The 11,939-nt window shown below is 44.8% G+C and overlaps 1 protein-coding gene across 7 annotated transcripts in view; it reads right to left on the reverse strand.

The window, feature by feature from the left end:
• Window positions 1-5,440: 5,440 nt before the first annotated feature.
• PALB2 (partner and localizer of BRCA2) overlaps window positions 5,441-11,939 on the reverse strand; it is a 36,812-nt gene continuing 30,313 nt past the window's right edge. For 4 of the 7 annotated variants that reach the window (XM_023189331.1, XM_023189329.2, XM_023189334.3 and 1 more), the window contains 2 exons: window positions 8,996-9,150; window positions 5,443-5,950 (listed from right to left, as the gene is read on the reverse strand). In XM_023189331.1, the coding sequence (XP_023045099.1) occupies window positions 5,740-5,950; window positions 8,996-9,150 (366 nt within the window). In that variant the 3' untranslated portion in view covers window positions 5,443-5,739. Of the gene's footprint in view, window positions 5,951-8,995; window positions 9,151-11,939 lie in introns of all 7 variants that reach the window. The other 3 variants (XM_023189330.3, XM_023189333.2, XM_023189335.3) reach the window with 3 other exon arrangements.

Below are 11,939 nucleotides of genomic sequence, written 5' to 3' on the forward strand. Positions count from 1 at the left end.
CGCGCAGGCGACGCACAGAGCAGCGCTGTCGGGCACCGCCGGCGGTGGCGGCCCCTGGCGGCTCCTGGAGGCACTGCGCCCTCGGAGCCCATCCAGGTTCGGGACGAACAGTTGATTGGTGCCTGTGCAGACGTTGCCGTCTTTCCCTAAGCGACACGACACGAGAAACCTACTTTCATTTTTTATCTGAAAGTTCTGAAATACATCTATTTAAACGTTTGGGGCCGGGCGCGGTGACTCACACCTTTAATCCTAGCACTTTGGGAGGTCAAAGTGGCAGGGCTGCTTGAGCTCAGGAGTTCAAGACTAACCTGGCCAACATGGCAAGACTCCGTCTCTGTTACAAAAAAGATTAAAAGAAAAAAAGTATAAAGTTTTGATTCCACGATTCTTCCACAAGTATTAACATTTATTGAATAGGTTATATATATATGAAAAATAAAGTGAAAAAATAATTTCAATACATAACTAAGACTAATAAATGTGAGAATTACGATTAAAACAACATACATGTTTTAAAACTTGACAGTGTATAATATAGCTGTCAGGTCCACGACTATGCCAACTGTCATGCCCACAGCCAGGTTCCAGCCCATATGGAGCTCTGAGGTGAGTGGGTGGATGAGCAGATAGCTGAAAGAACACTCAGGGGACGGTAGGCAGGTGAAAGACGATTTTATTCAGCAGCAGCTCTCATCAGCAGCTTACTTATACTAGTTCTCTCACACTGTCCACCTTGTCTCAGCTGCTTAGTCCCGTGGCTCTGACACACAGCTGCGAGGCTGCTCTCCCTTGCCTTCAGGGTCAGCAGCTTAACTCTTTCTCTCAGCTGTGTTCTGGCTCCCCCACGTCTGTCGGCAAAGACGGACAGCTCTGGCTCTCTCACTCTTTCTCTAGGCACGAACGCCTGTACAGTATTAGCAGGGCAATTATACCTTTTACAGAAAATAGTGGCTTAGAGCCAAGTGATGGCCTTCCCATGTTATGGCTACACGGCTGTGATAACAAGTGGAGTTATACGCCTGTGTCTAAACTTGCTGAGTCACGCAGGATGTAAACATCCTACCTTGGCCTATCCTTGACCAAAGCACAGCCATGTTCCTTACAATAGCTAACAAAAATAGGTAAGTGAGGGAGGAGTTTAAGTAGGCGAATTCCTATTTCTAAGCAGGTAGTCAAAGGATATTGACTGAAATTGAAACATACGGGATAGTGACTCCAAATTCTGAAATCTGCCTGAATGAACGATCCAATAATGCCATCAGTTTTACCTCAATTTCTTTTTATTTTTGTTAAATCCAAGTAAAATAAAATGTAATGGTATGCTGCCAGGTGCAGTGGCTAACGCCTGTAATCCCAGCACTTTGGGAGGCTGAGGCAGGTGGATCACCTGAGGTCAGGAGTTCAAGACAGTCCTGGACAACATGGTGAAACCCCGTCTCCACTAAAAATACAAAACTTAGCCAGGTGTGGTGGCAGGTGCCTGTAATCTCAGCTACTCAGGAGGCAGGAGGCTGAGACAGGAGAATCGCTTGTACCCGGGAGGCGGAGGTTGCAGGGAGCTGAGATCGTGCCATTGCACTCTAGCCTGGGCAACAAGAGTGAAACTCCATCTCAAAAAAAAAAAATTGAATATATGTTAAGTACTCATTGTTGAGGCTGCAACAGTGAGCAAGCCAGACATGCAAACCTGGTTCAGTGACTCACCTCTGTAATCCCAGAACTTTGGGAGGCCAAGGAAGGTGGATCGCTTGAGCCCAGGAGTTTGAGACCAGCCTAGGCAACACAGGGAGACCCTGTCTCCACAAAAAACTTAAAAAATTAGCCAGGCGTGGTGGTGCATGTCTGTGGTCCCAGCTGCTCGGGAAAGCTGAGGTGGGAGGACCAATTGAGCCCAGGAGGTCAAGGCTGCAGTGAACTATGATTATACTACTGCACTCCAGCCTGGGCTACAGAGTGAGACTCTGTCCCCCAAAAAATGTAACTCTAAGCTTAGGAAGAACCTAATAGCCTACTAAGTTCACACTTGGGGCCATCTCTTCCCATGACCTATCTAGTATTTCAGTGTTACATGTATGTATATATGTATTTATGAGATGGGGTTTCACCGTGTTAGCCAGGATGGTCTCAAACTCCTGACCTGGTGATCTGCCTGTCTCAGCCTCCCAAAGTGGTGGGATTACAGGTGTGAGCCACTGAGCCTGGCATCAATGTTACATTTAATCCTTTTGGTCAAACATAACAAATCATCTCTTATTTAAATAATTTGGGAGAGCTGCTTTTCCCTTTAGCAAACAAATAAAGACAAAATATCAGCCTGCATGGCCTATAGGGTAAAAAGTCCCAATATTAAGATTAAGATCACATCCTTAGCAGATGGGGAAGAGTTAAAAGACAACACTGGTGCTTTTCAGTGGCATTCCCATCAAAGGATGGATAAGCATAAAAGCTGTCAGTTTCCCAGCACAAACTATCCCACCAACTCACCATGATCTCTCCCTCCCTCTGCCAGCCCATCTGCATGGCAGTTTCATCCCCTCCTGTTCCCAATGGGATCTTGGGCCACCAGTTAGCTCTTCTTCCGTACATCTCAAAGGTCTGTCTTCTGGCTCTTTCTCCTGAGCCCATAAACACATCAGAGTTTCTCTTAGCCTAAAAACAAAGTCAGAGGACCCTCCACTGACCCTTTTATAGATCTCTAATACCATTCCTCCTTCCTTTCACAGACAAGCTGCTTGAAGGAATCATCTACACTTTCTCCTTTTGTCGCTGTTTGAGACAGAGTCTTGCTCTGTCGCCCAGGCTGGAGTGCAATGGCATGATCTTGGCTCACTGCAACCTCTGCCTCCTGGGTTCAAGCAATTCTCTGCCTCAACCTCCCAAGTAGCTAAGACTATAGGTGCCCTCCATCACACCTGGCTAATTTTTGTATTTTTAGTAGAGACTGGGTTTCACCATTTCATCCAGGCTGTCCTTTCTGCCCAGAATATCCTTTGCTTCTGCTTTGATCTACTTACCCCGCAAGGCTCAGCTAAATTTCCACCTTCCATGAAGCTTTTCTGGGACTCCTGGATTGTCCCAGCTGCTCAGCCTTTGAATTTCCATAATAGCACCTGGAACATATCCCTTAAAAAATTTTTTTTTTTAGCTTCCTTTTTTTTTACGTTGAGACGGAGTCTCACTCTGTTGCCCAGGCTGGAGTGCAGTGGTACAATCTCTGCTCACTGCAATAAATGTCTGCCTCCCAAGTTCAAGCGATTCTCCTGCCTCAGCCTCTCGAGTAGCTGGGATTACAGGTGTGTGCTACCACACCCAGCTACTTTTTGGATTTTTCACCATGTTGGCCAGGCAGGTCGCAAACTCCTAACCTCCAATTACCTGCCCACCTCAGCGTCCAAAGTGCTGGGATTACAGGGGTGTGCCACCATGCTGGGTCTGAAACATACCCCCTAAATTAAAAATACGGTACTGACTGCTTTATGTGACAGTCTCTCCTACTAGTGCAGAGGTCTCACAGCAATCATTTACATACCTACTATGTCAAGTAGATGCTCAGAGTTTGTGCAACCATTACTGACTAGAATTACTTTGTACCTTAGTTTTGTTAACTCTTATCAAGATAGTAATACAGGTTTCTCAAGGTTTGTGAGTAAATTAAATCTTTACAAAAAGTTCTCTAGTATCTATGATGCACTAGCAAATAATTTGAGTTTAAAAACTGTGGGTATAGAATTTGTAAAAGAGGCTGGGTGTGGAGGCTCACACCTGTAATCTTAGCATGTTGGGTGGGGATGCCACAGTGGGTAGATGGCTTGAGCCCAGGAGTTCGAGACCAGCCTGGGCAACATAGTGAGACACATAGTGAGACTGTCTCACACAAAAAAATTTTTTTTAATTAGCTGGATATGGTAGCCCATACCTTAGTCCCAGCTACTGGGGAGGCTGAGGTGGGAGGATCTCCTGAGCATGGGGACGTCGAGACTGCAGTGACCTGTGATCTCACCATTGCACTCCAGCCTAGGCAACAGAGTGAGACCATCTCAAAGAAAATACAGTAGACATCCTTTGAAAATAAAAAAATAAAAAAAAAACAAAACAGAATTTGTAAATGATCAAAAACTATAGTATCATAAAAATGTGTCTTTTTTTGTGTGTGTGAACCACCCACCTCTTATGATCCATCCACCTCAGACTCCCAAAGTGCTGGCATTACAGCACTGCACCCAGCCAAAAATGTGTGTGTTTTTTTTTTTTTGAGACAGAGTCTTGCTCTGTCCTCCAGGCTGGAGTGCAGTGGCGCGATCTCAGCTCACTGCACCTACGCCTCCCGGGTCCAAGCGATTCTCCTGCCTCAGCCTCCCGAGTAGCTGGGACTACAGGAGTGTGCCACCATGCCTGGCTAATTTTTTGTATTTTTAGTAGAGACAGGGTTTCACTGTGTTAGCCAGGATGGTCTCAATCTCCTTACCTAGTGATCTGCCCACCTTGGCCTCCCAAGTGCTGGGATTACAGGCTTGAGCCACCGCGCCCGGCCCAAAAATGTGTCTTTAAAAAATATAAACTTCGGCCGGGCACAGTGGCTCATGCCTGTAATCCCAGTACTTTGGGAGGCTGACATAGGCAGATCACCTGAGGTCGGGAGTTCCAGACCCCTCTGGTCAACATGGTGAACACTGTCTGTACAAAAAATACAAAATTAGCCGAGTATGGTGGAGCACGCCTGTAATCCCAGCTACTCGGGAGGCTGAGGCATGAGCACTGCTTAAATCTGGGAGGCAGAGGTTGCAGTGAGCTGAGATCACCCCACTGCACTCCAGCCTGGGTGACAGAGGGAGACTCCGTTCTGCAAACAAACAAACAAAAAAAGTGGTGGTGGTTCATGCCTGTAATCCCAGCACTTTGGGAGGCCGAGGCAGGTGGATCACTTGAGGTCAGGAGCTCAAGGCCTGCCTAACCAACATGGTGAGACCCCCGTCTCTACTAAAAATACAAAAATTAGCTGGGTGTAGTGGTGGGTGCCTGTAATCCCAGCTACTTGAGTGGCCGAGGCAGGGGAATCGCTTGAAGAGGCAGAGGTTGCAGTGAGCCGAGATCATGCCACTGCACTCCAGCCTGGGTGACAGAGTAAGGCTCCATCTCAAAAAAAGGTGACTCTGGTTATAATGCAGCACTGGCATGAAGGATGCATGAGAATGAAAAAGAATAAGAGTATTCCTAAATTCGGAAATTTTAATAGGTTTCATATTATTTTAGTATGTATGTAAAAATAAAGTATTACGAATAGCACAAAAAGTATATTGCGTATTAGTGTAGTAAGTTAACTGGACTGAAATTTACACTTACTAGGCAAACACTATTGATTAAATATCCTAGTTGTATAATAATTAGTTCTTGCTTCTGCAAGTGATCTTGAAAGAATGGGAAACAATAATATGCCAAGCAGAATGTATAAAAATAAATATTTATTGCCATTTGAAGCTTTATGTACACCTTTAAAAGCACATGTACAAATGTGGGGAATTACAAAAATCAACCTAAAACCCTTTTTCTCAAAGTAAACATAAATGTACATCCAAGATCAGTGGTGCTACCATCATCAGAATAAAAAATAAGTCTGTCTGGACATATACAAGTAATTATTTTTAATGTCATTCAGATATTCTCCTTTATATTTAAAACTCCAAAAAATACTAAGAGGCCCCATATATCCAGAAAATTGTGTTTTCGCTTTACCCTAACTTATGAGTAGCGGTATACAAATATATTTCCATCTTTTTGTCCAGCCAGCAAATGAGAGTCTGTACCTGACCACTTCACAAAAGACCAATGTTGGTCAGAGATAGGTGGGAGGAGGGCAGTACACTGACCGAGAAGTAAGTCCCAAATGGCGATTGTTCCAGAAGTCAAGATTGCTGCTGCACAATGATCTTTCACGTCACCTTCCAGGAACCTGATAGCATACAAAGAAGATATAATTCAGATTACATATCCAAAAACAATTAAAAAAAGAAAAGGTCAAAACCATGTTCCCCCAACCAGCAACAGGAGCAAAAATCCCTGTAACTATGAATGCCTACATTTGCAGTCTTAGAGGTCTGTTGGCTATTGTGTTGCAGTTTCGGACAGAATCACATGTCCAGTTCCTGCCAATCTGTCTGATGCATCTTGTACCACTTGAAGGCAGGCTCACAGTAGCCTTCCTTCCACTCTCCTTCACTCCGGCCAAACTCAGTCCCAACTCAGTGTCATTGCTCTTGCCATTCTCTGTCCCTGGCAGGTTCTCGCCCCAGCTCTCAGCATGGCTGAGTTCTTGTCATCATTCAGGCCTGTTACGTCCATAGAAAGGTCATGCCTAATCCTCTATCTGAGGCAGTGCACACGCATACTGGAGTCTGTTCCATCTTTATGACATACATGTTTTTCTCTTCACTGTATTTTTCACTATTTGAGATTATCCTGTTTCCATATTCAGTGGGTATTTCCCCCATAAAAGATGCCATCTATGAAGCAGAAACCTACCTGGTTGTCTTTTTCACTTAGACAAGGGCTCTGCAGTCAGCTACCTGGGTTTAAATTCTAACTCTACAAAGTAAGAGCTGTGTAACCTTGGGCAAATTGTTTATCAGTACAATAGGGATGATTTTAAGAGCAAAACTTCACAGGACTGTGGTGAGGTTAAATGAAACAGTTCCTATAAAAGGCTTAGCACAGTGCCTGGCACACAGGAGGTGCTCAATAAAAATTAGCTATAATTAGCCAGGTGCAGTGGCTCACATCTGTAATCCCAGCAATTTGGGAGGCCGAGGCGGGTGGATCCCCTGAAGTTGGGAGTTTGAGACCAGCCTGGCCAACATGGAGAAACCTGGTCTCTACTAAAAATACAAAATTACCAGGCGTGGTGGCATAAGCCTGTAATCCCAGCTACTTGGGAGGCTGAAGCACAAGAATTGCTTGAACCTGGGAGGCGGAGGTTGCAGTGAGCCAAGACTGCGCCACCGCACTCCAACCTGGGAGATAAACCGAGACCCTGTCTCAAAAAAAAAAAAAAAAAAAAAAAAAAAAAAATTAACTATTATTGTGGCCGGGCCTGGTGGCTCATGCCTGTAATCCCAGAACTTTGGGAGGCCAAGGGAGGTGGATCACCTGAGGTCAGGAGTTCACGACCAGCCTGGCCAACATGGCAAAGCCCCGTCTCTACTAAAAATACAAAAATAAGCTGGGCATGATGGCATGTGCCTGTAATCCCAGCTACTAGGGCACTAAGGCAAGAGGATCGCTTGAACCTGGGAGGCAGAGGTTGCAGTGAGCTGAGATCGTGCCACTGCACTCCAGCCCGGGCAACAGATCAAGACCCTGCAGAAGTGCCACAGCTGGCTAAGTGCAGGGATAGAGAATGTCTTTTAGAACATGTACTTATCAAATAAGCTTTGCATAAGGTCCAAAAAAACATGCACTGTAACTGTCAAGGTCCTTTATCCTTGTGAGTTATTAAAGCCCGACCTTGTTTTCTTGATTTACTTCAGCCCAGGCTGGAGTATAGTGGTGCAATCTCGGCTTACTGCAACCTCCGCCTCCCAGGTTCAAGCGATTCTCCTGCCTCAGCCTCCTGAGTAGCTGGGATTACAGACAGCGTACTACCACGCCCACCTAATTTTTATATTTTAGTAGAGACTGGGTTTCACCATGTTGGTCAGGCTGGTCTTGAACTCCTGACCTAGTGATCCTCCTGCCTTGGTCTCCCAAAGTGCTGGGATCACAGGCATGAGCCACTGCACCCAGTTTTTTTTTTTTGAGACAGAGTCTCGCTCTGTCGCCCAGGCTAGAGTGCAGTGGCACAATCTCAGCTCACTGCAACCTCCACTTCCCGGGTTCAAGTGACCCCAGCCTCCTGAGTAGCTAGGATTACAGGCACCTGCCACTGTGCCCAGCTAATTTTTGTATTTTTTTTTTTTAGACGAAGTCTTGCTCTTGTCACTCAGGCTGGAGTGCAGTGGCACGATCTCAGCTCACTGCAAGCTCCGCCTCCCAGGTTCACGCCATTCTCCTGCCCCAGCCTCCCAGGTAGCTGGGACCACAGGCACCTGCCACCACGCCCAGCTAATTTTTGATATTTTTAGTAGAGACGGGGTTTCACCATGTTAGCCAGGATGGTCTCAATCTCCTGACCTCATGATCTGCCCGCCTCGGCCTCCCAAAGTGCTGGGATTACAGGCATGAGCCACTGCCCGGCCAGATAAATACTTATCTGCAGATAAATATAAACTGCCTGCATGGTAGAGGCTCAGTCAAACTCAGTCAGATTTCAAAGTAAAGATGTCTTCCTAAAGTACGTTAAAATTTCCTTAATTTAGGTTTAGGGAAAGAACATAAATTATGTTTTTTAAATACAGAACATTCATTACTCTTTACAAGAATTTTTTTTTTTCTTTTCTTTCTTTCTTTCTTTTTTTTTTAGACAGGCTCTTGCTCTGTTGCAGGCTTGAGTGAAGTGGCATGATTTCAGCTCACTGCAACCTCCACCTCCCAGGTTCACGCCATCCTCCCACCTCAGCCTCCCGAGTAGCTGGAACTACAGGTGCATGCCAGCATGTCTGGCTAATTTTTTTTTTTTTTGGTAGAGACTGGGTCTTGCTCTGTTGTCCAAGTTGGTCTCAAACTCCTGGGTTCAAGCTCTCCTCCCACTTTGACCTCCCAAAGTGCTGGGATTACAGGCGTGATCCACCATGCCCTGCCAAAATATTTTCCTTAGGGGAAAAAACAGGGCTTGAATAAACACTATTAAAAACCGATATAACCCCATAGTAGTAGAGATCAGGATGCAGGGAATCTGGTGTTTGACTCAAGTCCACTAACTTTCATCCTACTTCTGAATATTCCTATCATGATCTATAGTATTTCATGTTTTCCATTCTTCTAAGTGACACAAAAATATCTAGTTTTTGTGTTTGCACAGTGCCTTTCAGAATGTCCCACCCACGGAGTAGCAGTTACGCACACTTGCCTGCCAGCCTGCCCTGGAGGAAGACAGTACAGCATCACACCCACACTGAGAGTCGTCTTAGGGTTAATCACAATCAGCTGAAACACAGGGCTTTGCAACGACTCACTCTCTTTGGCACAGGGATGACTCAGGACAATAAACAGAAGCCCCTAATTTAGGAGAAAAATAAATATCCAAATAGACTGTCAAGAGTATGTCAGGAAAAAGAAAGATCTGGCAGAGAAAAAACCGAACAATTAAAGCAATGATCAATAGGCTCTAAAGTGTCCAGGATTTAACCACTGGCTTCATTTTCTTCCCCACCATCTAGGAACTGTTGAGATTATTACTGGACTGGACTTCTGGCTGCTGCTGCTGCTGCTGCTGCTTTTTTAAATTAGACACAGGGCCTTGCTGTGTTGCCCAGGCTGTTGTTGAACGCCTGGTCTCAAGGGATCCTCCCAACTCAGCCTCCCAAAGTGTTGGGATTACAGACATCAGCCACTGCGCTCAGCCAACTTCTAGCTTTAGCTTCTCCTGCTTCCGGTTCCCAGTGTTTGTTTTAGCCAGTCCTGCCAGGCATGAATCTGATTCATCAATTTCCTTCCCCTTAGATAGTACTACATTTCATGCCATTCATCATTTGGGGAAATATTGGCAAAGAGAGAATGAGGACATACATGTGCAGGGAGTGCCCAAATTATGAGGCAGGAGAATGGCGTGAACCCAGGAGGCGGAGGTTGCGGTGAGCTGAGATCCGGCCACTGCACTCCAGCCTGGGCGACAGAGCAAGACTCCATCTCAAAAAAAAAAAAACAAAAATAAATCCCTGACACTATTACTCCCTATTAAGGGTAAGGGTGACCAAAAAAAGATACCATGACCTGTGGCTGTTTCTATGGGAAAATGTGTTAAAGATCTCTCCTGGCTTTAACATTATAGTTTCTAATAATAATATTACTCTGTGTGTGTGTGTGTGTGTATATATATACACACACATATATATATACACACACACATATATTTACAGATTTTTTTTTTTTTTGAGACAGAGTTTCGCTCTTGTTGCCCAGGCTGGAATTCTATGGCACAATCTCAGCTCACTGCAACCTCCGCCTCCAGGGTTCAGGTGATTCTCCTGCCTCAGCCTCCCCAGTAGCTGGGATTACAGGCATGCGCCACCACACCTGGCTCATTTTTGTATTTTTAGTAGAGATAGGGTTTCACCATGTTGGCCAGGACAGTTTCGATCTCCTGACCTCGTGATCCGCCTGCCTCGGCCTCCCAAAGTGTTGGGATTACAGGCATGAGCCATGGCATCCAGCCGAATGACTGAATTTATTAATGAAAATAAAATATTTTTATATTTAGAAAACAACTGAGGTGACTCAGGAGGCCAAAGCAGTAGGATAGCTTGAGACCAGCCTGGGAAACATAGCTGCAGACCTCATCGTCTAAAAAAATTAAATTAAAAGTTAGCTACTGACCTACAGCCTGAATGACAGAGTGAGAACCTATCTCTGAAAGGGAAAAAAACTGAGGATTTAAAAATGTTAAATGCTATACAGTTAAGAAGAGGCTGACAAACTATGGCCCACTGGGTAAATCTAGCCCAACACCTTTTTGGGGGGAGACAGGGTCTCACTGTCACCTAGGCTGGAGTGCAGTGGCATAATCAGCTCACTGCAGCCTCAAATTCCTGCCCTCAAGCAATCCTCCCTCCTTTGCCTCCCAAAGCACTGGAATTATAGCTGTGAGCCACCATGCCTGGCCCCAGTGCTTATTTTTCCATGGCCAATAAACTAAGAATGTTTTTCAAATTTTGAAATGGCTGAAAAACATCAGAATCTTTCTGACATGTGAAAATTAATGTATGAAGTTCAAGTTTCAGTCTCCATAAAGTTTTATTAGAACACAGCTACATCCAGCCATTTGCATAGAATCTATGGCTGATTTGGGGCCACAATGGCAGAGTTGAGTATTTATAACAGAGATTGTAAGGCCAGCACAGCTGAAAAGATTTGCTATCTGGTCATATATGGAAAAAGTTTATCCATCCCTGCACTAAACAGTGAAATGAATAATAAAATGTTTTTTTTTTTTTTTTTTTTAGACGGAGACTTGCTCTTTCGCCAGGCTGGAGTACAGTGGCACGATGTCGTTTCACTGCAACCTCCTGGGTTCAAGCAATTCTCCTGCCTCAGCCTCCCAAGTAACTGGGACTACAGGCATGCACCACCATGCCCAGCTGATTTTTGTATTTTTAGTAGAGACGGAGTTTCACCATATTGGCCAGGATGGTCTCAAACTCCTGACCTCGTGATATGCCTGCCTCGGCCTACCAAAGTGCTCGGATTACAAGTGTGAGCCACCGCACCCAGCATGAAATATTATTTCTGAAGATTGGCTTTATGGGGAACTTTTACTTACTATCTTACACATGTCTATGTGAAATGTTTTAATATCAAGTGGGTATTAATGTTGTAATATAAAAGGTTTAACATTATTTAAATGTTTAATAAGTAAATTCTAGGCCAGGCGTGGTGGCTCACACCTGTAATCCCAGCACTTTGGGAGGCTGAGGCAGGTGGATCAGGAGTTCAAGAACAGCCTGGCCAACTTGGTGAAAACTTGTCTCTACTAAAAATACAAAAAACTTAGCCGGGTGTGGTGGCAGACACCTGTAATCCCAGCTACTCAGGAGGCTGAAGCACAGAAATGCTTGAACCTGGGAGGTGGAGGTTGAATTCTAGAGATGAATTCAACTGTCAGTCTGTCTGTCTGTCTGATGAATTCAACTGTCAGTCTGTCTGTCTGTCTGATGAATTCAACTGTCAGTCTGTCTGTCTGATGAATTCAACTGTCAGTCTGTCTGTCTGTCTATCTATCTATCTATCTATCTATCTAGACTATCTATCTATCTATCTATCTATCTATCTATCTATCTATCTATCTATCT

The sequence above is a fragment of the Piliocolobus tephrosceles genome, chromosome 17 (assembly GCF_002776525.5).
Source record: "Piliocolobus tephrosceles isolate RC106 chromosome 17, ASM277652v3, whole genome shotgun sequence".
NCBI classification, from domain to species: domain Eukaryota; kingdom Metazoa; phylum Chordata; class Mammalia; order Primates; family Cercopithecidae; genus Piliocolobus; species Piliocolobus tephrosceles.